This window comes from Cygnus atratus, chromosome 5 (genome assembly GCF_013377495.2).
Source record: "Cygnus atratus isolate AKBS03 ecotype Queensland, Australia chromosome 5, CAtr_DNAZoo_HiC_assembly, whole genome shotgun sequence".
Taxonomy (NCBI): Eukaryota; Metazoa; Chordata; class Aves; order Anseriformes; family Anatidae; genus Cygnus; species Cygnus atratus.
The window spans coordinates 40,053,904-40,078,127 of NC_066366.1; the positions used below are offsets into that span (position 1 = coordinate 40,053,904).

The 24,224-nt window shown below is 36.4% G+C and overlaps 1 protein-coding gene across 1 annotated transcript in view; it reads right to left on the bottom strand.

Annotated features, from left to right (window-relative positions):
- Window positions 1-277: 277 nt before the first annotated feature.
- Window positions 278-24,224, bottom strand: part of SLC25A21 (solute carrier family 25 member 21) — a 253,826-nt gene continuing 229,879 nt past the window's right edge. The window contains exons 6-11 of the mRNA XM_035539338.2: window positions 23,244-23,303; window positions 21,307-21,414; window positions 16,198-16,362; window positions 5,119-5,300; window positions 4,253-4,305; window positions 278-1,745 (exon numbers count right to left, since the gene is read on the bottom strand). Coding sequence (XP_035395231.2) covers window positions 1,675-1,745; window positions 4,253-4,305; window positions 5,119-5,300; window positions 16,198-16,362; window positions 21,307-21,414; window positions 23,244-23,303 — 639 coding nt within the window. The 3' untranslated portion in view covers window positions 278-1,674. The remainder of the gene's footprint in view (window positions 1,746-4,252; window positions 4,306-5,118; window positions 5,301-16,197; window positions 16,363-21,306; window positions 21,415-23,243; window positions 23,304-24,224) is intronic.

The window sequence follows — 24,224 nt, forward strand, 5'->3', positions numbered from 1 at the left end:
ATGATTTTAGTAGTGTCTTCTCTTTGGCTAAGTACTGATAATGAAGTGCAACAACAATGAACATTTGCCTTAAAATTACAAACTGCAACACAGCTGACTTAATTGATTTTACATATCAATTAGAATAGGTATGAGAAATCACTGTTGTCAAATTTAGAAAAAAGAGAGGTTAACTGATCATGTCAGTACAAGCATCCTTGAAAGTGCTGAAAATGCATGTCTATTTTTAGCTATTTGTTACTTTTTAATGCATTAAAAAACACTTATGAAACGAGACTTTACATGTGAACTGTCATTTTAAAGTAACAATCTGGAAAGATATTTCTTTAGGATTGAACCTCGATAAGAGGAAGAGCATTTGAAGTGTGAATACAGTATGGGGTAATACAGAAACTGTCAGCAATTGCAAGATATGCATTCATTTGACAACAAACCTTTATATAAAGGGAACATTTTCATGACAGAATAATACATGATTTTAAGTTACTTAAAGAGTTCTAGAGAAGAAACTGTCAAGTGGCATGAAATGAAACTATCTTCAGTTAGCATAACAGAAAAATATTTCACAGAGGTGGTTAGAATGGCTAATAAAGATAGGAGTACATCACTGAAATATTGTTTATATTTACATTGACTGGGAAAAGCAATAATTTTAGCTGTACAGCAATAATTTTTATCTATAGAAGGCACATTGCTTTGAGGTGTATGGCTAGTTAATTAAGATCACATGTATTCCGTCAGTCTAGAACACTGTTTCTCCACCTCACAGTAGTGAGAACAGCCTAAAGGGGTAATCAAGGTGCCCTGAGCGTTCTTCTGATAGGACATCTCCTTAAGCAATAGTGAAGGTGGACAAAAATTCACAGTAAGATCTTACACGCCTAAAATATTTTTTTTCTGTTAATTTGTTTACTCGTTTCTTCTATGATTCCCACAGTTGCTTCACACCTGAATGTAACTTTATTCATACCAATTATGTTTAGTATCTCCTGTGACCTAAGTGAGCTTTATATTATATATACAGCTATGAATAGGCAGGACATTTAACAGCGTGAGTCTTTCTAAGGTTGTAGCTACTCCCACTGTTCTTTTTCTGTCCCAACTCCCAACTACTTAAGAAGCTCTTCTGTCACTGCTGAAATCATACTGGGCTGAATGGAAATGGCACCCAAAGTCGACACAAGAGTTTTTAGAATTTGGATAAGTTTTTAGGTTTTGGTAACCTGGAGTAAATGGAGCTGTCAATTTGCTCTGTTTAGTATCTGGTCCCAACTGATTATTACAGTTTTCTTCTTCAAAACACTCTGAAAGTCATTATTTTGCCGTTCCAGCTGTAATTTAAAAAAAAAAAATATATTGACTACATAGCACAATTCAGGGTCCAGAAGTTTGTCTTTGAAAAATTATCTTGTTCCTATGTCTCCTTTATATTTTCTCTTGATACGGAAAAAGAAATTACAAATATCAATTCTGTTATTTACTTATGCAATTACAGGAAAGCATGTGCTTAAATATTTTTTTGGATCAAGAACTGAAGACCAAATCTGTTTTGAGCTGTAATAACATCAGTATAACCTGATGGCATTCAAAACTATAACAATGAGAATCACTTTGACTTTATTAAAATGTATTTTAGAATGCATATAGTTTTAAAGAGTACATTTTTCAGAAGCACTACTTGGAGTCAATTGTGTCCTGAAGCCATGCATAAACGTATTCATAAACCAAAAGCATCACTGCGCCACCTGGAAGAGAAGATATTATTTACTACATACAAAATTCAATATTTTCCAGATTTTGTAGAGTTTGTAGTGTGTAGTATAAGACAGAATATGGCAAAACCTTATTTGCAAAACAGTTATTTCTAATTACTTTCCCAATTCATTAAAATCACCAATTCTTGAACCATATCTATCTATTTTGCTTGATATTAGACCATAAAGTTGATGCGAAAAGCTTCTATATTAAATCAAAATCACCCTCAGTGTATTTCAGATATTTTTCTTCACATTTTTGCAAGATTCATTTGTGTTTGTTCTTTTACAAGTGAATCTTTTCATCTGTGAACACATGTATATTTGTGTGGTTGTTTAGAGCTAGATTTGGCCATGAATGAACAACTTGAGTGATGGAATGACAAAAATTCATCACGAGGGTTGTGAAAATACTTCCAGGTAAGAGTCACAAAAGGTTTTCTGCTGTTTGTTTACCACAGAATTGGTATTGACCATGGTATTGAAATGAATATAATCTTGTGACTGTACCTAGCTATGAATTCATTGTCAAAGTTTTGATTTGATGAAGCGGCGTTATCTGCTAGAACTGATAACAGTACAAAATCTCAGCTTGAATGCAATAAAGGATGTTTACTCTTAGTGAGCCAGACTAAGCCCTTCTGTAGCTGAGCTGTAGTTATTATTTGAGCTGAAGAAGGGAACATTTTGGAAGATGTATATATAACTAAGCATATATAGAGAGGCTGCTAGTTGGAGAAGATGAAAACGAGAATCAGCTTCTAGGCTGCAGGAGCAAAAGTGTGTTATACTGGACTACTTGTGGGTGCCAGCATTGGGGCACAACTATTTTCTTCCTTTTGCCTTTGCCTGTTGGCTTGCTGAGCAGGTTACAGTAGCACCTCTAAAAAATAAGTTCTGCTGAACTGATCTGACCTTTCTACGTGGATGGGATAGGCTCAGACAACCAGGCACACAGAGCTACCACATGTTTTCCCAGTTATTTATCCTAATGAACCATGATCAGACTTGAAATCCTATGTGAACAGTAACTCCCAGATAACTAGACAGAGCAAAAGTTTGCAAAAGGCTTTGACCAACAAACAAATTATAGACACAATGTCTAGAAGATGTGATTTGAATTCAAATCAGGGCTGCTTCCAGTTCTTATAATGTGTGATGTTTGTGTATCTCTTTTCCTGAAAGCATTCACATGTTGAAAGAAGGAATTACCTTTCCAGTCGCAATAAAGATTACCTTATTGTTTCACCAGAAATCCAAATCTACTTATTAGTCAATGGAACTATAAAAGTGTTTAAAATGAAGCACACACTTAACTGATTTGCTGGATTTGAGCCAGAATGCAATGTCACTTTTAAGATGAAAAGTTTTATTCCAAAGTCAGCTGTGCTAACGGGTACTGGGGAAGTGAAGCCCTGCCTGCTCTTTGTCCTGTATATAATTTAGTAGCTTCAGATCATGAGGGAAAAGGCTTTTAGCTTCAGAGTTATGCCTAGGTGCCTTGTTTCCCCTCCCCACCTTCTTCCTTTGCCCTGCACAATAACCAGGCATGGTCTAGCACTTAGTCAGAAGGATTGGATATGCAAACATTTACAGACAAACCTAATGCCTCCTTTATACTTCAGAGCAGACTCTGTACCTACTTGCTTTTAACCATGTGTGCTCTTGCCTATTAAACCACCTTGCACAATTGGAACTACAATTTCATGGGAATGGGATACTGTTCAAACTGGGGCATCTACTCTTTTTGACACAGACTGCCTCTGTGGGCTGGCAAAGTCTAAGGGCCTGCTGATTTGATTTCATCATTAATCAAAAGCAGTCTGAGAAAAATAGTCTAGATGTCAAAGAAGATCTAGCCCTCAGCCACTGTGCTCCTCCATTTGGAGTAACAACTGGTGAGAAGGGGTCAATCAACAAACCTCGTTTGAAGCTATCCCTGTCCTTTTAGCCTTCTAGTGCCGTGTAATGGGAGGAATCCCAGCCCATGCTGTTGACCTTTTAGGGTTTGTTCCTTACAGACCAAGCAGAGCACAGGAAGCAGAAAGTAAATGGAATGTGATATGCTTGGGCTCAACTAGTTGAGGGCATTTATACTGAAAAGACTCTAGCCTGTGTTTTAAGGTGACTTTACATTGGTACAGAATAGACCTAGTGAAAGCAAAAAATTACATTAGAGGGAATAGGACAATCTTTAATAAACACTTCAAAAGGTTTCACAGCTCTGGCACTTGCATGGATGCACTTTGGCTTGTTCACAAATAAAGTAAGTTCACAAACAGTTACTTGGCTCTGTGATCATCCCATCTGTATGTGTAAACGATTTTTTTAGACACATTTAGACCAAAAGAAATCATTCAAAGATGAAAGAGATTTTGATGATTTCTGGTTCAGTGTCTCATTTATTTGTTTGATGCTTACTATATTTTGTCAAGAAATTGAAAAACAGGAAGACAAAGTAAGAACAAAAACAATATAGAAATGAGAGGAAAAATTACCTGGACCAAGCCTCATGATCTTGGGAACCAAGCCTTTGTACAGAGCCAGAAATCTGCAGCAGAAGAAAAACAAACAAAGTGTTTCAAACAATATTCTTGCTGTAAAAGAAGAATGGAATTTTAGCATGTGTTTGTTAAAATGCTGGCAGAGCACTTAGAAGCAATTATTTGAAATTACACATGTTCAATAGCAGGCAGTATCTGGATTTTAACATTTTACAGAGGCAGATCAGATGAAGAGAAAAAGTTAATCAATGTTCAGTCACAAAAGCTACGTTGTGAGTCCAGCCAATCAGAAATATGACTTTAATCAGTGAGATGGTTTTACTTTCAAGACAATTCTGTTAACAACAGCTGCATACATGGACAAAATGACTGCTATAATTGAATATCAAAGCTACAACTCAGTCCTCACTTGAGAAATATTTTAAAAAGTTGGAAAAAGTTACTGCCACGAGGATCTGTCCCCAGTTCAATTATTTCAGCAGTCATTTTAAAAGTGCAGAGGTCTAATTACAAGTAGAGTTAAACTGGGCAATACTCTGTTTTGTGTTGATATTTTCCTTTTACAAAATGAAGAGTTGACAAAATTACATGAGATATACAAAGCATTTATGTGTTGAACACAAATTTTGACAACCTAGTAATCATCTCATAAGCCTTCTGTGAAAGTTCACATGAAGTTGGAAGACATTTCCTTGTAATTCTAAAATACATTTTTAAAATGTTACATTGTGCTCTTTTGATGCATGAGTTCAGGGTGGCTTAATGGTCCTTGTGAAATCTGAAATATAACAACATGGTTTTATGGACCCATATGAACTAAAACAGAGGTCTGGACATTTATTAAAATAAGAATGTTTTACCCTTCCTCTTTATAGACTGTTGCCATAGTTTTAAAACAGGTTCTGTACTTGATCTCTCCAGGAACTGGCTGTGGTCCTTGAATCCTACTTTTTGCAACATCAAAAGGAATGTTAATAATTGAGGCTATTGTTCCTGAGACTAGACCAATTCCAAATTTCCTTAAAAACTCCAAATTTGGATCCTAAAAAAAAGAGAGAGAGAGAAGAATAAAAAGGGAAAGAATAAAAAGGGAAACGGAAGGACCTATGCAGGTTAAGCACTATAAAGTAATATGCATTTAATCAGAAAACTCACACAACACAACACACTCATGTTATTTTAGCGGAACACATTAGGATTTCCTATGCTGGAACTTGTTTTCTTGACAATCCTATTGGCTATGTTTTTACACATGGTCTAAATTGCTGAAGTACACATTTCCTCACACAGGATTTATAAACACAGTTCATAAAGAAAGACTGGTATGGCATATGGGGATGATTTGTATAATTGGGCTTCACAATGTACTTAGTATTACTGTATCAAAACAGGAGAAATCCAAGCACACTATTAGCTAATTGGCCAGAATATTTTACAAATGACAGCAACTTCCACCATGAAGCCTACTAAAACGCTCATTTGTGTGTTGGACCCCCAAATGCTAAATTAAATAAAGGCTAATCTCAGTCTGCTGCCATTCCCCTCCAGGTTTTTTACATTTATTTTCACATGTAGCTGATCCACTGTACTGAGAAGTGCTAGCTTCCTGTTATTAACAATCCAGCTCGGCACAACGGCAAGAGAGCCTCCACGTTCTGTGCATTATAAACGGTGGTAACTCACTCAGCTAATTGGCTGAAGAATTCACAACAGATTGCTTCTGAACCCTACTATATGTTCAGGGTGAGAGTTAGAAGCAGGTTAGTAGTGCATCTAAAAACTTTTTTGCTCACTCCCCATTCACAGTCTGACTGGGTTTTATTTGATCTTACAGAAAGACCTCCTACCTTGGCATTTTCTATGAATTTAAAGTTATCTGAGAGTCAAAATCTCTTGAAACAAGTCTCTTTCTACTTCTATAAGTAGTGGAAACCACTGGAAAGTGTGTCCCCATGTCTTGCCTATGCACATAGGTTTTTTTTTTTTCTTTTGCTATCAGTGTTCAGCAGCAATGACCCTTTTTTACTATATCAAACTCTACATATGCAGTTCCATTTTTTATGAAGTCACTTTAATTATAGAAAACCATCAGTAAAATAATAGATGATCTTGTCGTGTCATAGTGTCAGTACAATATTAAAATGAAAGAGCTCTGTGTTTTCTAAACCTTTACATTTTTGAGTGAAAAAAAAAAAAAAAGAACAATGAAGAAGGTCTCCTTTCCAGATTAACAACAAGGAACATAAGTTAAAGCCTCCTTAATATGCATTGGATGAAGTCTATACAGGTGTTTGGAGAGAAATGTCAAAATCAACAGAGCATTTTATTACTTGCAGAAAAACTCAACACCTTGATTTCACAAAACATGAAACACACTGATAATACCTTTTAATAATTAGAATGGCTTGTGATACATAAAGAATTGTACAACTTTATCAACAAAAAGCTTAGCAGCAAATTTCTGTTTATTTTGTACATAGTAGCACTTGTTTAAATGGAAATAAAATAAAGCTGACTTTTCTGGTACCCAGAGAGGAAAAAAGGACCCCTTTTGAAACCCAGGTGCAGCAGTGCGCCAGCCCCTTTCCAGTGTGGTACCCACGCCGCTCTGGGCAGCAGCTGTATGATCACACCCACACCTGGCACTAAGGTTGCATTTGCCTCCTCAAACCAGGCAGCACTGAGGAGGCTGCTACTGCCAGGTTGACTTCTCATAGTCTAGAATGATCTGAAATATCTTATTCAAGCACAAGGACACCTCTTCAGTAGTGCCAAGTACAGTGGGCTGCCCTCTGGGCTAGGCAATACATGTCAGGCAAAAGTATTACTTTTTCAACATGGAATTTCAAGCATTGCTGTTTCTGGCAAATCCCTTATATTTGAACATTTTCATATTTTGCTGAATTCCCAATGCCAGCATTGCCTGCTTTGTGACTGGCAGTGCCACAGAGTATGGGATACGGTGGAGTGTCCAGTCAAGTGAGCCTCTTTTGAAACCTGACACTGCACCACTGTAACTAATGTGAAATGAAAACGAATTGCTTTATTTCTATTCCAGTATTTGTGACATAGAAAAAGTTGGAAGGGATTTTGAGTATTCACGAAACTGGATTATAACCTAATGTGCTGTGGTTTACACTAGCTTTGCTATATAACTTGAGTTTTTTATGACATATCTCATGAGAAAGGTTTTCTATGGCATTCATCACTGTAATATTCAGATTACTTCATTCATACAATGGATTCCAAATAAATTTAGCTGTTAAAATAATTTAAAAGTTTTTATTTTATTTTTTTTCCTAAAAGCACAGAGTAGTTGCTTTTTTATGTGCTACCGCTTTCAAGTGTAAAAAAAAAACACTTTCAAATATACTTTATAGTCTCTGTCTACAAAGCTTACATGGACAAAAGAACATCGGCTGTCTATCATGTAGTTGCAAGCTGGTGCAATCATGAAACACTGTCTTTCTTTTTACACTAAAATCGACCCTTTTCCTATCCCATTGGCAGATTCCAAAATATTCCTAGCAGTCTAGGACCCTGTGAAAGGAGACATGAGGTAAAGGTAAATGTATCTGCTTAGCGCTATCACTGCAACTGGCTAGCAGAGGCGATTATCATCATGGTATTGTCACTAACTTCTGCACCATGCAGTTTACCAACTGAATATTAAATATTTGGTACATTAAAGAAAAATATTCTGACAATCTTCCCTTGCTTTCATAAGTGACAGAACTAGAGGAAAAAATAAATAATTTTGTTTTTAGGCAAAAGTAATTTTTCTGTAGTATGAGTAGAATATGAAGTACAACAGAAGCACGATTTTAGATGGTGACACACCACAGTACAGTATACCTCATGGAAATGAACAACCAGTTTGCTTTTTCCTAATGGAACAACTTTGTTGTGGTTGGATAATGCAATCTCTGATCCTCTTACCTTTTTAGCATGTTCTTCACAATCACATTTCCTACACACTTGAGTCCTTGCCCTGTGAGCATAACCAGCCATCGAAAATAGAGAAGTAGGCATCACTAATAAATGCCATATCTATGCATGCCTCGCTGCATTTCCCTACTTTGTTTGGAAGAAGAAATTTTGAGATATTATATCTCTGTTTTTTATATTTCATTACTCCTATTATAACACTTTGAAATAAGCAGAGACTTTGTAAATTTAAATCTTAAATCACATGCTACTTAATTCTTTCTTTTATATTCCGTGATTTCTAGCAACAGAAAATTCTAACCCTAAATCTATCACATGCACACCCATGTACAAGAGTGTCACCCACTGGAGATACTTTTTGGAGATACTATCAGTTTCATTTTCCAAAGCCACAGGCTTTCCTTTCCGTACCTCTTTATTGACTTGTTTATCAGCTAGGAACTTTGTCAAAACCTCTGTTTAAATCTTTGATCTCAGTCAAAAGCTTCCACACTATATTCATCTGTTCTGAAAGAAGGCCACTTAATTCAATAAGTAGCATAGATAATAATCCAGCAATGAAACAACCATTTGGTAAAGGCATGTATGCTTGGAACTCAGTTAATTTAGCCCACTGGTAGGGTCACCATGAATCCAAGTGCATTCATTATTGATGGAGAGCATGACCAGAATGCTGATCCATGGCTCCTGACTAGAATAACAGAAAAATCACTATAGAATAGACAATGACTCACCCTAGTCGATATGTTTGTACTGATTTAGACACCCATCTTGGGTGCAATTCGAAAGATCAAAGGTGGAACACCCCACTTGCTATATATAGTGCAGAGAAGTAGGTACCTTCAAAGGAACAGCTCAAAGTATCTAAAGTATATTGCTTGCCGTAACCAGAGACAGATAATGTGAACAGTCCAGTGGCATGCATAAAAGTGTTGAGAAACCTGAACAGGAAAGACACTCAGGAACACTACTCATTTTGTCCTTGTCCTCCTACCAATGAAGTCCCTGTACAGTCTCAGTAAAGGTGGCAGAATGTATCTCAAATAAATATATATTTTAACCTCATTTTAAGGAAAAAAAACAAAACAACAAGAAAAAAACAAACACAAAAACCAACAAAACATAACCCCACAATAATATAAGAAGAAAAGTAAGTGAAAAAAGTGAAAAGTGTGAGTTTGCCTAACTGAAGCTGTTTGTCTTAAGATCCTTTCACTTTTATTTTATTTTATTTTATTTTATTTTATTTTATTTTATTTTATTTTATTTTCTATGTTGCTGAAGGTATATATTTTATGAGAAAGAATACTTCTGTAAACATGTTTTAGTACTTTTGGGCACCTCACAGATAAATTCATTATAAAAGAATAGGGCTTTTAAAGTAAGGAGAATGTTAATTGCTGACAATTTGCATGAAGAATAAATAATAGCTATGGAATAATATTTTAAGCTATTTTTGCAAAGCAGTCTACAGGACTTAGCCTGAAACTAATACTGACTTTGAGCGGAATATTTGCGTCAAGTTTCTTAAACTCCTTCAAAAACGTTAGCCATAATATTAGTTTTATATATGAGTTACACTTGGCACAAAAGATTAAAGCAATTTGAAATGATTGTTAAATCTAAATACATTTGCTCAAGGTCACATAATAGGCCAATGGAGAAGCCAGGAACAGAGCTGAGAGGCTTTGCACTATATGCAGCACATCTAACTCCCTGCGTGTAACAAGGAAGACTTTAAAAGACAGAAGGCTGTGGTTTGGCCAGCTCTCATTCTGCCTGGTACACCCAGGAATTATGGGCCTGAAGAGGCGTAAGGAGTAGAGTTGCTGCTTGATCATTTTGGCTAGGGTGAAGTGCAATAAGCACAGGAATTCCTATGGCAAGCTAAGAGGTTCCACAGGACCTTACCTGGGCTACATTGACTACAATCAAGTTTTTGGCAACAAAACAGGCTGTAAGGAACTGCTCTAGCCACCCTGATAATTGGTTTTAACCACTGAAAAGAGCTTCCAATGGTAATAGGCAGTGGAAGAAATGAATGTCTGAGGAAGGGGAGCTTCCAGAAGACAGAGAAGATATATTCAGAGGGAGGCAAAGTAGCTTCTGAGAGCATGATAGGTCTCAGGAAAGTAAGAAGGAACAGGTGAGAAGCTATGAGTTATTTTAAACATGGACACTGATCCAGATCCCAGAGGAAAGCCATGGTCTTGGTTCTTCTGAGTTTCAAGAGGAGCACTGGGAAGAAAGGCTGTGAAATTCTACTCTTAGGGAGGGAGAGGCTGGTACGGATGTGTTCAGGTGGTGTGGAGGCGTGCAAACTCCAGACAGGATTCAGCAGTAATCAAGAGAAAATGATGTAGATCCACTGCAAGACCCCAGAAAGTGTGAAAACAAAAAGGTGAAAGTAAGTCTTGTCACTGTTGTGGTAACATGATGCTTTGATTCTTTTAAAGAATAGTCACAATTTCTGTTTGTGACTGAATCAAGATTTGACCACAGCTTTATGAACAATTTCATAGTTTTACTCACCCTGAACTTTTGTGCATCTCATGCATTTACATAGTAAACTCTTTATTGTAAACTACAGCTTGCTGTCTGATTAGTATAATGATGTTCTGATCTTTGTCAAGATGCATAGGAAATGCTCAAATAATAACAACAATAAACACATTGATGAACAGGAAAGGCATTCCAAAATGCATAGCCAGAGCTGCACTTTGAATTCGACGTGCCTTTTCACACTGGTATTATCTCAGATTCCTCCTTGAGTGCAATCTCATTGCAGTCGACATTTATTTAAGTTTTTAAAATCCATCTGTCAGATGTCTGACAGCATAATAAGATGAGTGACAACTACTGGGATAAATGTCCTGGCTAGTCTCCAGAGTGTGATGACTGTCTGCTCTACAGGGTAGACAATTTCAAACAATGTGCAATTCTCTCAGTGATCTTTTTTTCTTTTTTTTTTTTTTTCTCGGAATTCAATTTCCTGATAGAATTATTAACCTTAATCCAGATTTATAGGTAGTAATATCTACCATTTACCTTTTTGCCATAACCTTTTGGACCCCTTGGTCAAGGCTAGGCCTCCGCTTCACTTATTCCTAAAACAAACATCTGCACCAAAGAACTTTTGATGCAAAAAATAAATAAATGAATAAATAAATAAATAAAGAGACAGTAAAAAAGTCTCAAAATGTACAGAATTCTGGAGACTCAGTCGGTACAGTCAGCAAGAGAAGTAGCAGATAGATCTGTATTTGTTCCTCTTGCTGATCATTACATTTTTGTAGATTATTGTTAGAAGGAGAACACCAAAGAGGCAAAAGAAACTCGTGCTCAACCACTTTGGCTCCTCACAAACATTTTTTTTTGGTTTGTATCTTTCCAAACGTGAGCACCATCTTCTCTGTTAGTCCCATAGCCACCTCTACCAATGACATTCAGTTTATCCAGGAGAGGGTATCTAGTATTCTTGTCATTCAATGTTCAGCGTACAGTTTTGCAGCTCCTAAGGAATGGCCACCTGGAAAAACACCAGCTACACTGGTAAAAACAGAATCAGTCAGACAACTTCATGTGAGGCTTCTGCTATAACTCCAGTCAGCTCTCCCACATAGAGTCAGTCTACACAGATCATCAGACTGTTTGTAAACTGTTGGGGTTACAAGCAGGTCACCTCTTCTTGGCATCATTTAGACATTAACTACAACTCCCTTACAATTCCTTGAAGCAGAAACTGGCACCCAGGAACGGACATCTTTTTGCTTAACCCCTGCATCCAGTACATATCTACTATCATCTCCAGTCTTAGTTACACAATTAGTTACGAAACAGGTGCAAAAAAAAAAAAAAAAAAAAAAAAAAAAGTAGCTCCATAAATACCAGAACTACAGAAGTTTAATGTCTTATGAGTTCTTGTCTCATGACTTATTGACGTTGTGTCTAGAAAAGTGCAAGCTCAGACTAAGGTTTATTTGGTCTTTTTCCTGCGAAGTTCATTGTTCAATAAGACATAAGTTCTCACTGAAATTTTCCCTCAGCTACCACACTCATAAGACGTACTTGTAGGATTGCTCTTCCTTTTAACTGATTATTTGTAGGTCTTGTAAGAATTTAAATGTGTCTCTCTCTCTACCAGCTTTGGTTGAACCTGGCTTTTAGTTTAATCATTATTCTCATTTCTATAGGAAATCAGATAACTTGTGTTTCTTCTTCACATTTTTCTTTTGACCAAAGATTCCTCTCCTCAAATGTCACATCTGTCTTGCCTACAGGAATACCATAGAACAGGATCAGGTGAGGTAGAAAAGGACTCTCCCCTTTTGATACAACACCTTCTGGTGAAAACGGCCAGGGCCAAAGTTTTTAAACAACACAGACTGTTGCTTCAACAATCACAGGGCACCTCAGATTGGAGAGTACTGATCAACAGGTGGCTTGTAACCCTGTACTGGATACAGCACTACCATTTTTTTTTTTTTAGTTTACAGATCATCCTGAAACATCTTGATAGATCTGAGGTTGTTATATTGACTCTAATTCAGTCTTCTCCTAAATCAACTTGGTTTACTATTTTTCATATGTGTCACACCACATGTCCTTTGCACTGTCTGTTTCTACATATAACTTTTACATTGGTGTAGATCTGAAAACAACTAAAAATAAAACCGTGCTCTGCATTCTTATTTATTTGACAAGATGAATAGCCTTTTTTGGTTTCCCATCTCTTCTTTGCCTATAGAAGTTTAGAGTCCTTTCTCCGACAAAACAACACACTGATCAGCTCCTGCTGTCCGGTGCAGCAGCCCTTTTAATAGGAGGCACGTCTGTGGCAGCTGGAGCAAACAGTATCTGACTTGAAATGAGTTTTGCAGCTGGCCACGATTCAAAGGGGGCTTTTACCGGGCAGTTGGGTTTTCATATTGTTAAGAAATATGACAGCCACTTGGAGGTGGTAGTGAGCAAAGGTTTTAATGAAACTAATGTTTACCATCAAACCAAACTATGATAAAAATAAAAAAAAGTGAGAGCTGCTGGAAGCCTATGAAGTGTGCTATAAAAGCACGTGCCATAAAACTGAGACGATATAAATTTTCAGACTAATTTGATTGCTAGTGCAGATGTATAGCCGTTAATGCTCTATGGGTGATACATTAGTGGCAATTGAAACAAGTCTGGCTTATTCCATATTCAGTAAACAGAGCATGAGGTTGGCTGTAAATGGTCTGTTTAGCAGAATAGACTGAACATATGAAAAATTATTCATTATGAACATTTACAACCCACACATGTCATTTATATCATTTGACCACTCAACATAAAAAGTTTATTGTTTTTGGCAAAATAAGCTGCAAACATCCTTAATTGGGATGCAAATTTAATGCACAGTTTAGCACTGTTGACAGCTAAAAGGCTCATACGGACATTTCCATACATTTTTCCATTTACATTACAGATGGTGAACAGCAGATACATAATCAAGAGCCAACATTACTTCAAGTGTAGTATTCTTATTTCACAATTTTTATATGCTTGTCAATATTGCAAGACTGACTTTTGAGATTTTGTTTCCAGGTGAAATACACAAAGCGAACAAACTAAGTTTTGTAATGAAATCAAATATGTGAGAAAACATGAAAAGCTATAACTGTACTAATTTTTCAGACTAACCACAAAACAGCTTCTATGAAATTAATTGTACAGGTTTGATAACTCTTGGTCTCTAGCACTTGCCTCCTGACACAGGAGATTTAAGTTATAGACCACAACATATTCATGGATGCTGATATTTTCCAATCACTGAGGCGAAATTCAGTGCACATAAACACCTGAGACACACTGTTGGCTAGCACAAGCCAGATGAGGCATGAATTACACCCCTGTTAAACTCAAGGTAAGACTTGCATCGATTTCAATGGGAGTTTGGTCAGAATTCCTGGCTATGTCTGTATGTACAGAAAATTGTCTATGTCACTGATGCCAGTTGGCCTAGAATGTCCTATTAACTTTATTAATGCCACTAGGTGCTATTACCAGCCAAATCAGAGTGCCTGCATGAAACCTGCCTATCAGGAATGGTTCCTTGCCTGCACTAGCTCCCCAAGCCATACCCAGAAGCAGTGCTAGCTGGGCTGGGACAGGGCTGTGCCAGGCAACCCTGAGCAGCACAGATGACAGAGTTTCAGTGAGGCTGCTTGATTTACTAGCTGAGATGTAGCTACTGTGCAAGCCACTGTGCACGGCACTTTGCACTGCTCAAGCACAATGCAAACCTCTCCACTTACCTGCAGTTAACACAATCTAATCCTACATTGATTACATTGCATTTTGCTTTTGATAGTATGAACAGGACAGCTGGGTCATCAGCTGACACCACTCACTGAAGTAATTTCTCTTTCACCATCTATATGTATTTAAATTTATGCTCTAGATATTAACAATATTCTGTATCATACAAAACCCGTACAAAGTGCTAGTTTCTCTTAGATTATAATGCTCTGAGTCTTTCTAATCATATAATAATTGTTCCTCCCCCTCCCCTTTTAATCTGAAAGACTAGTAAAGAATGCTTATACCAAATACTATTACTATTCTTCAATTACTATGCAGAGAAACTTAAGAATTTCTATGGAAGTTGTATATAAGCCTCTGTCCTTATCTGCACATGGTTCTGAGTGTTCTCCATAGTAACTACTAACTACAATTTTTCATCTTTTCATCAGCATAAATGTGTTTACTCCTATCTTAGTATCAAGCTATACTTGTGCCTTGAGATTTTAGAATGTGTGACTAAAGTACTTTGTGAAGTATGCTTAAATACACTAAAAGAAACTTGTAGAAACTTGTGGGTTAGCTGCTCTTGAACAATTCAATTTACTGTAATGATCTGCAAATAAGAAGTGGAGCTTTTCTCCATTTATACAATGTTGCCAACAAAAATACCAGGCTACTCAGAAGCATAGAAAAAAAAAAGGTGTTGCTTCACCTGGGAATAGAAACTGATCCCGTTTGATGTAAATTGCAGCTTCTTATATGAATATCACTACATATTACACCTGTGACTGTTTAACTGTCATCATCTAAAAATCACATTAGTGAAAATACAGTTCAGTAAGTAACGTACTGGAGTCATTAATAAACCATTAACTGTTGCTCATGCAGCCATTTAGAAAGTTTCCTGTATTATCACATTTTCATTAGTAAAATTTCTCTTTGTTATAAAAGGAAATGCTTCCTTCTTTATAATAAAGGAATATAAGACTACTGAATAAAATTGCTTCAAGGGCAATTACAGCTATATTATTTTTTTTTTTCAACTTACTCATAGGGTATACTACATAAAGTCCCTGTGCATGACCCTGTCAGTCCTGTTTTGGTCTGGTTCCCTCCCGCGTGGGTAAATCTGACCTGTCATCCTTCAACACCAGGTTGGACTGCCTTGAGTAAATAGGCCCTGTACATGGCCGGGATACCTATGTACTGCAGCTCTGCCTTCTCAGCAGCTCTGCCTTCTCAGCAAGCTTGGCCACTTACTTGGTGAATACTTCTAGATGTTCTAGAAATTGCTTTTTCTTTTCCAAGCCAGTTCACCACAACAAACAAACAAACAAACAAACAAACCAAACACCACCGACAAAACAACAACAACAAACATACATACATACTTAACATAAGCATAATACACCTGCGTCCAGATTTCTGTCTTTTTACACTGCTACTGTGGTATAAAGGGATGTTCATAAAATTGGGAATTCAAATATGACTGTTTTATCTATACTCAGCTTTGCTTAAAAAGTCACAAGTACAAATCCTTGCTTTGATTCATAAATCTTATCATGAAAATGCTATAGATTTCTGCAAAACAGAGAGCTAGGTTAGTCACCAGTTAGTCACCGCACAGCTTTGCACAGAAAAATACAGTGTTAAATAAATTGCCAAACCTCTTATCTGTTTATCTTATCTGTTTGCATTGTATGAAAACTTACTTTATTGACTGGAAGAATGTTTTTCACGTTGAAGTAGAATCCAAAGTAAACCATGTTAAAAACTCCATGACGGCCCAGTGTTGCAGTAAGACCTTTGTTGAGTCCTTGGAGGCCCAAACCATTGGTTTTAATGATCTGCCGAGCTTGAACAAAGCTAGATGGTTGCTACACAAGTTAAGTAAAGGAAGGAAGAGATCATCTTTAGAAAAAGAAAACAATAACCACAGCCTCATTTCAATCCTGTTGACAAACAGCGTTGCCAACTCTTGTCATTTTATCTTAAGTCTCACCATAATTATTTTCATTAAAAAAAATCCTCACTTCTCTGATTGCAGAAAAAAAAAAGGTGACAACATCCCTAAAGCAAAGATAAAGCTCTTGAAACAATAATTTAAAAAATCAATCAGATTTTACAGAGAAAATTGTGTCTTTGAATGTGTGAATTTGGCAGTAGTTTTTTTATCACTGAGCTTTGCTGTTAGGACTGTGACAGATGAAACCCTTGCACAACTAGAGCATACAACAATTATTCTGGACAATTAGAAGATTAAAACAGCTTCTAGAGTAAAACCAATGGCACGGGGACATGCATTGTGGGAGAGTGATGAAAGGACAGAACTGGAACAGGAAATTTGAGAGCCATTATGGTGAGGAAAGCAAGCCATTGGGAGACACAAATTGGAGCAGCAAGAGACGCTATAAATATGTGTGTCGAATAGCAGTTCCACATTCAACGTTAGGAATAGGGTTGAAAGGCGACAAAAAGCATATATATTATCTGGGAGTCCTTCTGTATCCTCAGGTTCTTCATGCTGTTAAGAATGCAAACTGCTGCTTTAAAATACCGACTTTCAAAGAAGTTACTGGATACACAGAGCTTTTAAAAACTGGATTACATGTTAAAAGTTTTTCTGTTACAGAGGTAGGCATCTAACTTTAATATTGGAGTACTGAAAATCTAGAAGGAAGGTGTAGATTTTTTTTTTTCCAAAACCACACAACTGAACCCCCTGTTTTGCACTCCTAGTGCATGTATTTGACTTAAAAAGCATAGTTAGATTTTGAAAACCGGAATACCCATATACATTCCAAGGTACAAATTTAGGAAATTGACTTTAGAAATCCTTTTTTGAAAATAACAAGCAGAAGGCTTAGAAATTCTCTTAGTCAGCCTACTGCTACTTAATGAAAGCCATCAAGGAAGAAACTTCCCCAAGATCCACTTATGTAATGATCAATTCCTCTGACAGGATCTGCCTGACTACATACACAATTGATCTGTATCACAATATAATGTAACACTCAGAATCAGGTGCTCCCCTTCTGAAAGGTCTCCTCTACTGTTTTAGCAGAATTACAGAAAAGTTATTTTCAAAAAGGTGTTGACTTGAGTTTGGTTTTCTCCAATGCATAAAGCTAGCTCTGGGTAACCAAATATTTAATTAGAAAGGCAAAACATGACTTCCACTAGGATTCTCAAACAGGAAAATACAGAAGAATTTTGACTACAACGCTCTGACCACTGCTAATTTCAATACACTTATTTGTTTAATGTCTTTCCATTTCAAAATATCACTGTAGTAGATCAACACCATCAGCCAAATGATCCCTATTATATCCGACACAGCATATGATTGCTTATTTAGGTGACTGACAAATGTAGTCTTTAATACTGTTTCACTCTGGTTTTTTTTTTTCATACTTTGTAACTAATGTTATCCTCTTAATGCTCTGCACATATTTTACTACAGTTTACTTTTCTAACTACTCCCCAGTATACAAATCAGAATCTATTAAAAATGTAGATACCCAAATGGAATATGGTCCAGATTCTAGCAATAACATCCATTCCCATGCAAAAAAAAAAGGGGGGGGGGAATTAGATCTTTAAAAAATAACTAGTGGTCCTGAATAAAGTGATTTAAGCTGAAGACAGCAACTTTCAATAGTAAATTGGTCTCAAATACAGATTTACTCATGACTCACAAGGGAAGCCTGCCAGTTGCTGTACACCAGAGATGGGATTCATCAGTCCAAATGTAGATGCCCGAAACGTCTACATCTAGAATCACAGAATCATAGAATGGCTTGGGTTGGAATGGACCTTAAAGATCATCTAGTTCCAATTACCCTTCCATAGGCAAGGATCACTAGATCAGGTTGCTCTACACCTGAGCTACTCAAAAGGACTCCCTTTTTAGCAATAGAGAGGGCTCTCCTAGAGAACAATTTACCAGACATCTAAAATGTCAGCTGATCTTGCCACAGAAGGTCTATATTTCTGTACTGATGATGGAAGGACCTTATGATGACTAAGTAGGAGGAATTCACTGTATAAACATCCAGAGTTTGACTCACTTCAGACACTTGTTGACTTATACTTAACAGACACCTAGACAGCACAATCTGGAGTCAAAGCCTTCTCATCCTAGAGCAGAAACACGTATTTGTTTAATTAATCACAAATTGAAAGTGAGAAGACTTCAATCACATCACCATCTATAGCCAGTGGGTTTTCCATGGCTATAGGGAAAAGAAAGAAAGAAAGAAACAAACAAAAAAAGCGTTGGGACTTCTAGCAATTTACCTAAACAAAAAGTGTTGTGTTATTTTTACGTGTATCAATTCAAATTACAGAAGTGCCAATATGATTTATTGTGGCCTTCCTCTTTAAACCTATCAGCCCTAGAAAGATGATCTTGTACCACAGAATAACTCAACTGTCACTGTAGTGTGTGAATATTTACTTTGGGGGTGTGCAGGAGTCTGGGTGTGGGTTTATGTGTTCATGCTCTTCCTTGTTCCTTTAAACAAGATATATTTATTATTTCAATACAATAGCCAAAGAAATATGTGACCTGCATTAGGTTTCATCATATAATATGAAAGCTGCACAATGGGATAGGTGCATACTTAAACCTTTTATAAAAACAGTGTATGGTAATGAAATGAGTGTACCATTACCCTACACTCTGTAATAACATGCAAGTGCTTCTCCCAGTAAGCTGGAGTTTACATGCTTTAGTATGGAATGTCCTTTAACGTATTCTTAACGAGAACTTGAGATCGTGGTACTGAAGCCACTAGAGTTTTCCTGATTTACTGCAAATTCTAAAATTATAATCCTTTTGAAAAGATATTTTAAAAATTGATATCTCTGTGATTTAATCACAATTGTGATTTAAGAAATTCAGTACCTTGGATTATTTACATTAGGGCAAATAGACACTTTCAATCATATTTTAAGTGTAAACTAGGTTCCTAGTTGAGTCCCAATAGCATTCTTTTAAAATTTTATTTGTATGACACTATATTCTGACTTGGACTATGTGAAAATTTGCACTTAAATTAAATTCAAGGAATTTTCACTTAAACAATACAACTCAGTTTTTGAACAGCAATACTGTGATTATCAGAATATTTTGAAGGTCACCAGGAAAGGACTGCTGCAATTAAAGTAATTCATTGCATAAAATTTACTAATTAAAACATCATGGTCTTTATAATAAGTCTGAAATAGAGAAAAAAAAATAAAAGGTATGAAGAGAAAGGATATATCAATCTCTTGCAACTTTACAGGAACTAGTTATCTCAAAATATATACTGGTTTATTTGTATCCAAAACCAGAGATTTTTAAAAAATATTTGTTTCTTCACAACCATGAGACAGAAAGATCAAGAATATCTACCTGCTTTACTGAGGAGCAAACAGGCTGAAAGAGTAGTAGTCCATAATTTTCATACCACCTTACTGAGAAAGAAATCTTCTCATGCACTGCTTTCTCCTGCTTTGTCTTTCTCCTTGCAGGATCCTAACCATTTTACTCTCGTATAGTATTAGCTCTTTGTTTCAGTAGTGTTGATGCTGATGATTAAAAAATGTCTAGGCTGGAGACTTAAAGCAACCTAACATCTCTTTTGCATGCATTGAAAATATAACAGAAATTTACCAAATGTTTTAAAATTTATTCTCAAAGAGAATGCTTCTCTGAAGGAGTTACAGTCGGTGCCAACTGCTCTATGCCATTTGGAAATTAGCAGCAATATTTTGCCAAAGTGTCCCTGAAGAGCATGGCCCAAACAGCTTATGTAAATGGCAAGTTGATATATCCTGTGCATCCCCCAAAAGGGTTCAGTTTGTGAGATGAGTGATAACAGGCATGCAAGTATTAGCTCTGACAAAGCTTAAAAGAAGAATATGGAAAACTCATGCCTCACCGGGGATCCATCCAACATTTTCAGGCTTATGTGACTTGGCACTTTTACCATAATAGGTAGAGCTGATTTCTCAGAAGGTTTTGAAAGAGATGATTTGTCATTTGTTAGTCTTATTCACTGAGAAAAAAAGGAAGGAACTGTGTGACTGCCTGCCTTCTTCACTTTTGCCTGGAACATTTTCTGCACTAAAACTAATTGAAACTGGTGCATTCTTGTGAACACGAGTTTGATGAATCATTCTTCACCAGTTTAATCTTTTTCCCCATTCAGCAGTAACCAACACCATGGACAAAGTCAGTTTCACACACTGACTTTGAACAAAACAACATTTCAATAATAAAACTCTGAGGAGAAATAGGACTTTCAATTATCACCATGCTTTATTACATAACTATTTCCCATTTTGTGCCTAGAAATGTAAAGATTTATACTACAAATAAATTCATCCAAGTCTACAAAACCTACCAGCTACATTTTTAGTATAAAAGGCATGCCTAGGGCATAGGTCCTTGGTGTCTTATGGCAATCTTCTGTGCTCACTTGAAGTCTGGAGCCTGCCAGAGTAAATGTGTACAAGGGTCTCAGAATTGTACTTCCGGATAACAATTCCTCACAGCGCTGCCCCACTGGCTGCTCTGGAGGGGAGGAAGTGGACTGCAGGCACAGGATATCTACAGTGGAAATGCTGACTCAACTGAAAATGCTCTATGCATCTTGATGCATATCTGACAGCATCACCTACTGAGTCTCCTCCGTTTTTCCATTTTTGTTAACCTTGTGGGAAAATCATTTGCATCAACCCACTATAGTATAGATATTCCAGTCTAAATATGAACTTTGAAGTGCATTACACTTAATAAAGCAAAAAGAAAAGTGGAACAGTTCTCATACCTCTGTGAAGGCATTCCGATTGGTCTGTAAGGTAACCTTTACTACTTCAAAGGGGTTAACCACAACTGCCTCTGTTAATCCAGATCCCAAGCCAGCAACTGCAAATGCCTAAGGAAGTTAAATCAATCAATACGTAAAAATCAAGTAGTAAAATTTCCCAAATATCAGATTATGAAACTGAATGATACAATGAGAGATTTCAGTAATGTGGCAGTACTACTACTAAATAACACTAGCCCTTGATTAGATGCTGACAGTTCATGAAGACAATATGACAATAGCCATAAACCACATCCCAAAAAAATACAAAATAAAATGTCATAGCACTGTCAATGAACTCTCTTTTGAGCTATAAGAAAAACTGTGGTATTGATTTATAATGAAAATATGAAAAAGCATTGCCCTCATGTTAACTTTGGGTGGAGTCTGAGTAAAAGCATAAATGCAGTTACACAGTACCAGAAAAAAATAAAACTGCACAGAACTTTAAGTGTATAACATTAACACATTAACTTAAAAAAAAAAAAAAGGAAATGTAAGAAATTCAAATAATGCAGTACTTAAGCAAATTACATAAGGAGAAGAAAATTCCTCCTAAGTAAATATCCAACCTGAAAAAGTTTATATGGGAATAAGTGGCACATATGGAAATGTCGGCATTCTCTACAAGGATGAGTTAACTCCGTGTACTTAAAAGCTGATGGTACATTACAGCCATAGAAATGTTGATATTCAGTACTCTGCTTTCCATCAGGAAACAGCATTTATAAATACATGAATTTCTTTGTAAGAGAAAAATAATTTAGATATTCAGGTCAATTAGGAAAATTCAGAGGGGTTAATTTTTGTGATCACTTTACACATTTATTGCCTCAGTTTGTTGTCTCTGAACTTTCTAGGGGCTGTAAAGACTCCCAGGACCACAATGCAATAAGCGTATTTGCTGAAATTCAAGGAAACGAATGGTAAGGAAAAAACAATACTAAGACAAATAACTTATTCAATACAGAGAGTTTTGACCTGGGAATATTGAGAGCTCAGGTACAGAATGGTAAATTAGAAGGGTAGCAGCAAGCTCCAGCCATAGTACCTTTGCCTCCAGCCGTACTACCATGTTACCAGCAGATCTATTTTTCCAATGTAGGATGGGAACATAACATATCCCTTTTACCGTCAACCAGCAGGAAGCTATCAGGAAGCTGGTGCTAATGTATGCATCTCTCTTTCAACAGCAGAAGTTGTCTTGATGAGACCTCTGTTGAATCACCTAGAATCATTCTGTGTAGCTTAGACCAGAATCCCTCTCAGTCATCTTTTCCCTCACTACCATGGCTACCTTAGAGGCAAAAATGCCTCCAAGCATTGCACCAAATAACGTGCAAGAATGCTGGGGAGTCTGGTGGCTGCTGCATCTGCTAGATGAATTGGAGCAGCTTTTGGTCAGCTGTGGCATGTTTACAAGTTTCCAGCATATTTTATTCCAAAAAAGGTGATGGTGTACCATAGGACTCTTATGTTCTTTCTTTTGAGTTCTTTCCACATTCTGGAGAATAGCCTCTCTATTTACATCTAAGGAAGAGATACTATCGCATGAATAAAAAAATATTGACAATGTTCAACATTTTATTTTGCAAGACTGAAAAATGACAAGCTGCATACAGACTCTTCTATGGTGACTGTCAATAACACTTTAACAACGTTAAGACATTTATTTATGACATTATTATTAAGGCATTTGATATAAAAATTAATGTAACTATCATTTTGGCAGATTATGTTATCAGTGTTTCAAAGGGACAAGTCTGTTCTGAGAAACTGTGATTTGGTTGACCAGACCCCCTTATTTTTGGGGCTTCTTCTAATATGGGAAGAAACAGATGGGACTGTTCAGAATATAAATATTAAATCAGAACATGAAGTGTTGTATCCATACATACCAGTCCTGATGGTAATGATGCATATGCTAGTAGCTTCTTGTATTGTTCAAAGGTGAAAAACTGTAAAGAAAAGTTAGATTGAAATTGCATGGGAAAAAAATTATGAGTTAATTATGCAAGTTAGTAAAACCAAACTACAGGGATGTTCCACTACCTCATATCTTGAGTAGCCACATGAAGTTCTGCAAAAAAACATACACTACTTTTTTTTTCATGCTCTCTGTAGCAGTGTTTGATGTGCAATAGTAGACTATTAGGCTTCAGAACTGATTTTATTAGTATATCGTGCACAACAGCAGCATAAATGCAATTAAGGTTTTATGTAAGAGTTCACTTACAACATACAGTTCTTGTTTCCAATTTATTATTTTTCCTCTAACATCTAATTTTCATACACTTGTATAAATGTAGTAGTGTAGTAGCAGATACTATTATTTGCCACCAGAAGTCACCCTCATATTTAATATATTGCAATCATCTTCACATTTCTCATGAGAAAAATGTAACTGCAGATTTTGAAGAAAGTCTGTAGATTTTTGTAGTTTTTCACTGTCAACACCATTAATTTTCAGAATACTTTTTTTTTGTGACATCTTCTCAAAACCGAAGCAGAATAAATTAATAATTTTGTTCTTCCAAGAAGATTGTTGAGAATAATCCTGACTGCACTGAAGTCAGTAACAAGCTTCCCATTGACTTATGCAGAGAGACTTTCACAACTGACTTCCTGTTCTGTAGGCACAAACTCTAAGATGCATCAGTCAAGGTATTTTCAAAAGAAAGTGTGTTTGTGATATTTTATAAATTATAAGGTGTCCTCTCAAATACAGTCCTGGCCACCCTTGTTCAAAAAATATGAACTCAGACTACAGCATATTGAAAACACGGTTGCCAGGATCCTAAGGAGAACTTAAGGTGTTTTTTTTTAAGAATGAAGACTGAAAGAAAAAAAATGCTTGTCATGTTTAGTCTAGCAAAAAG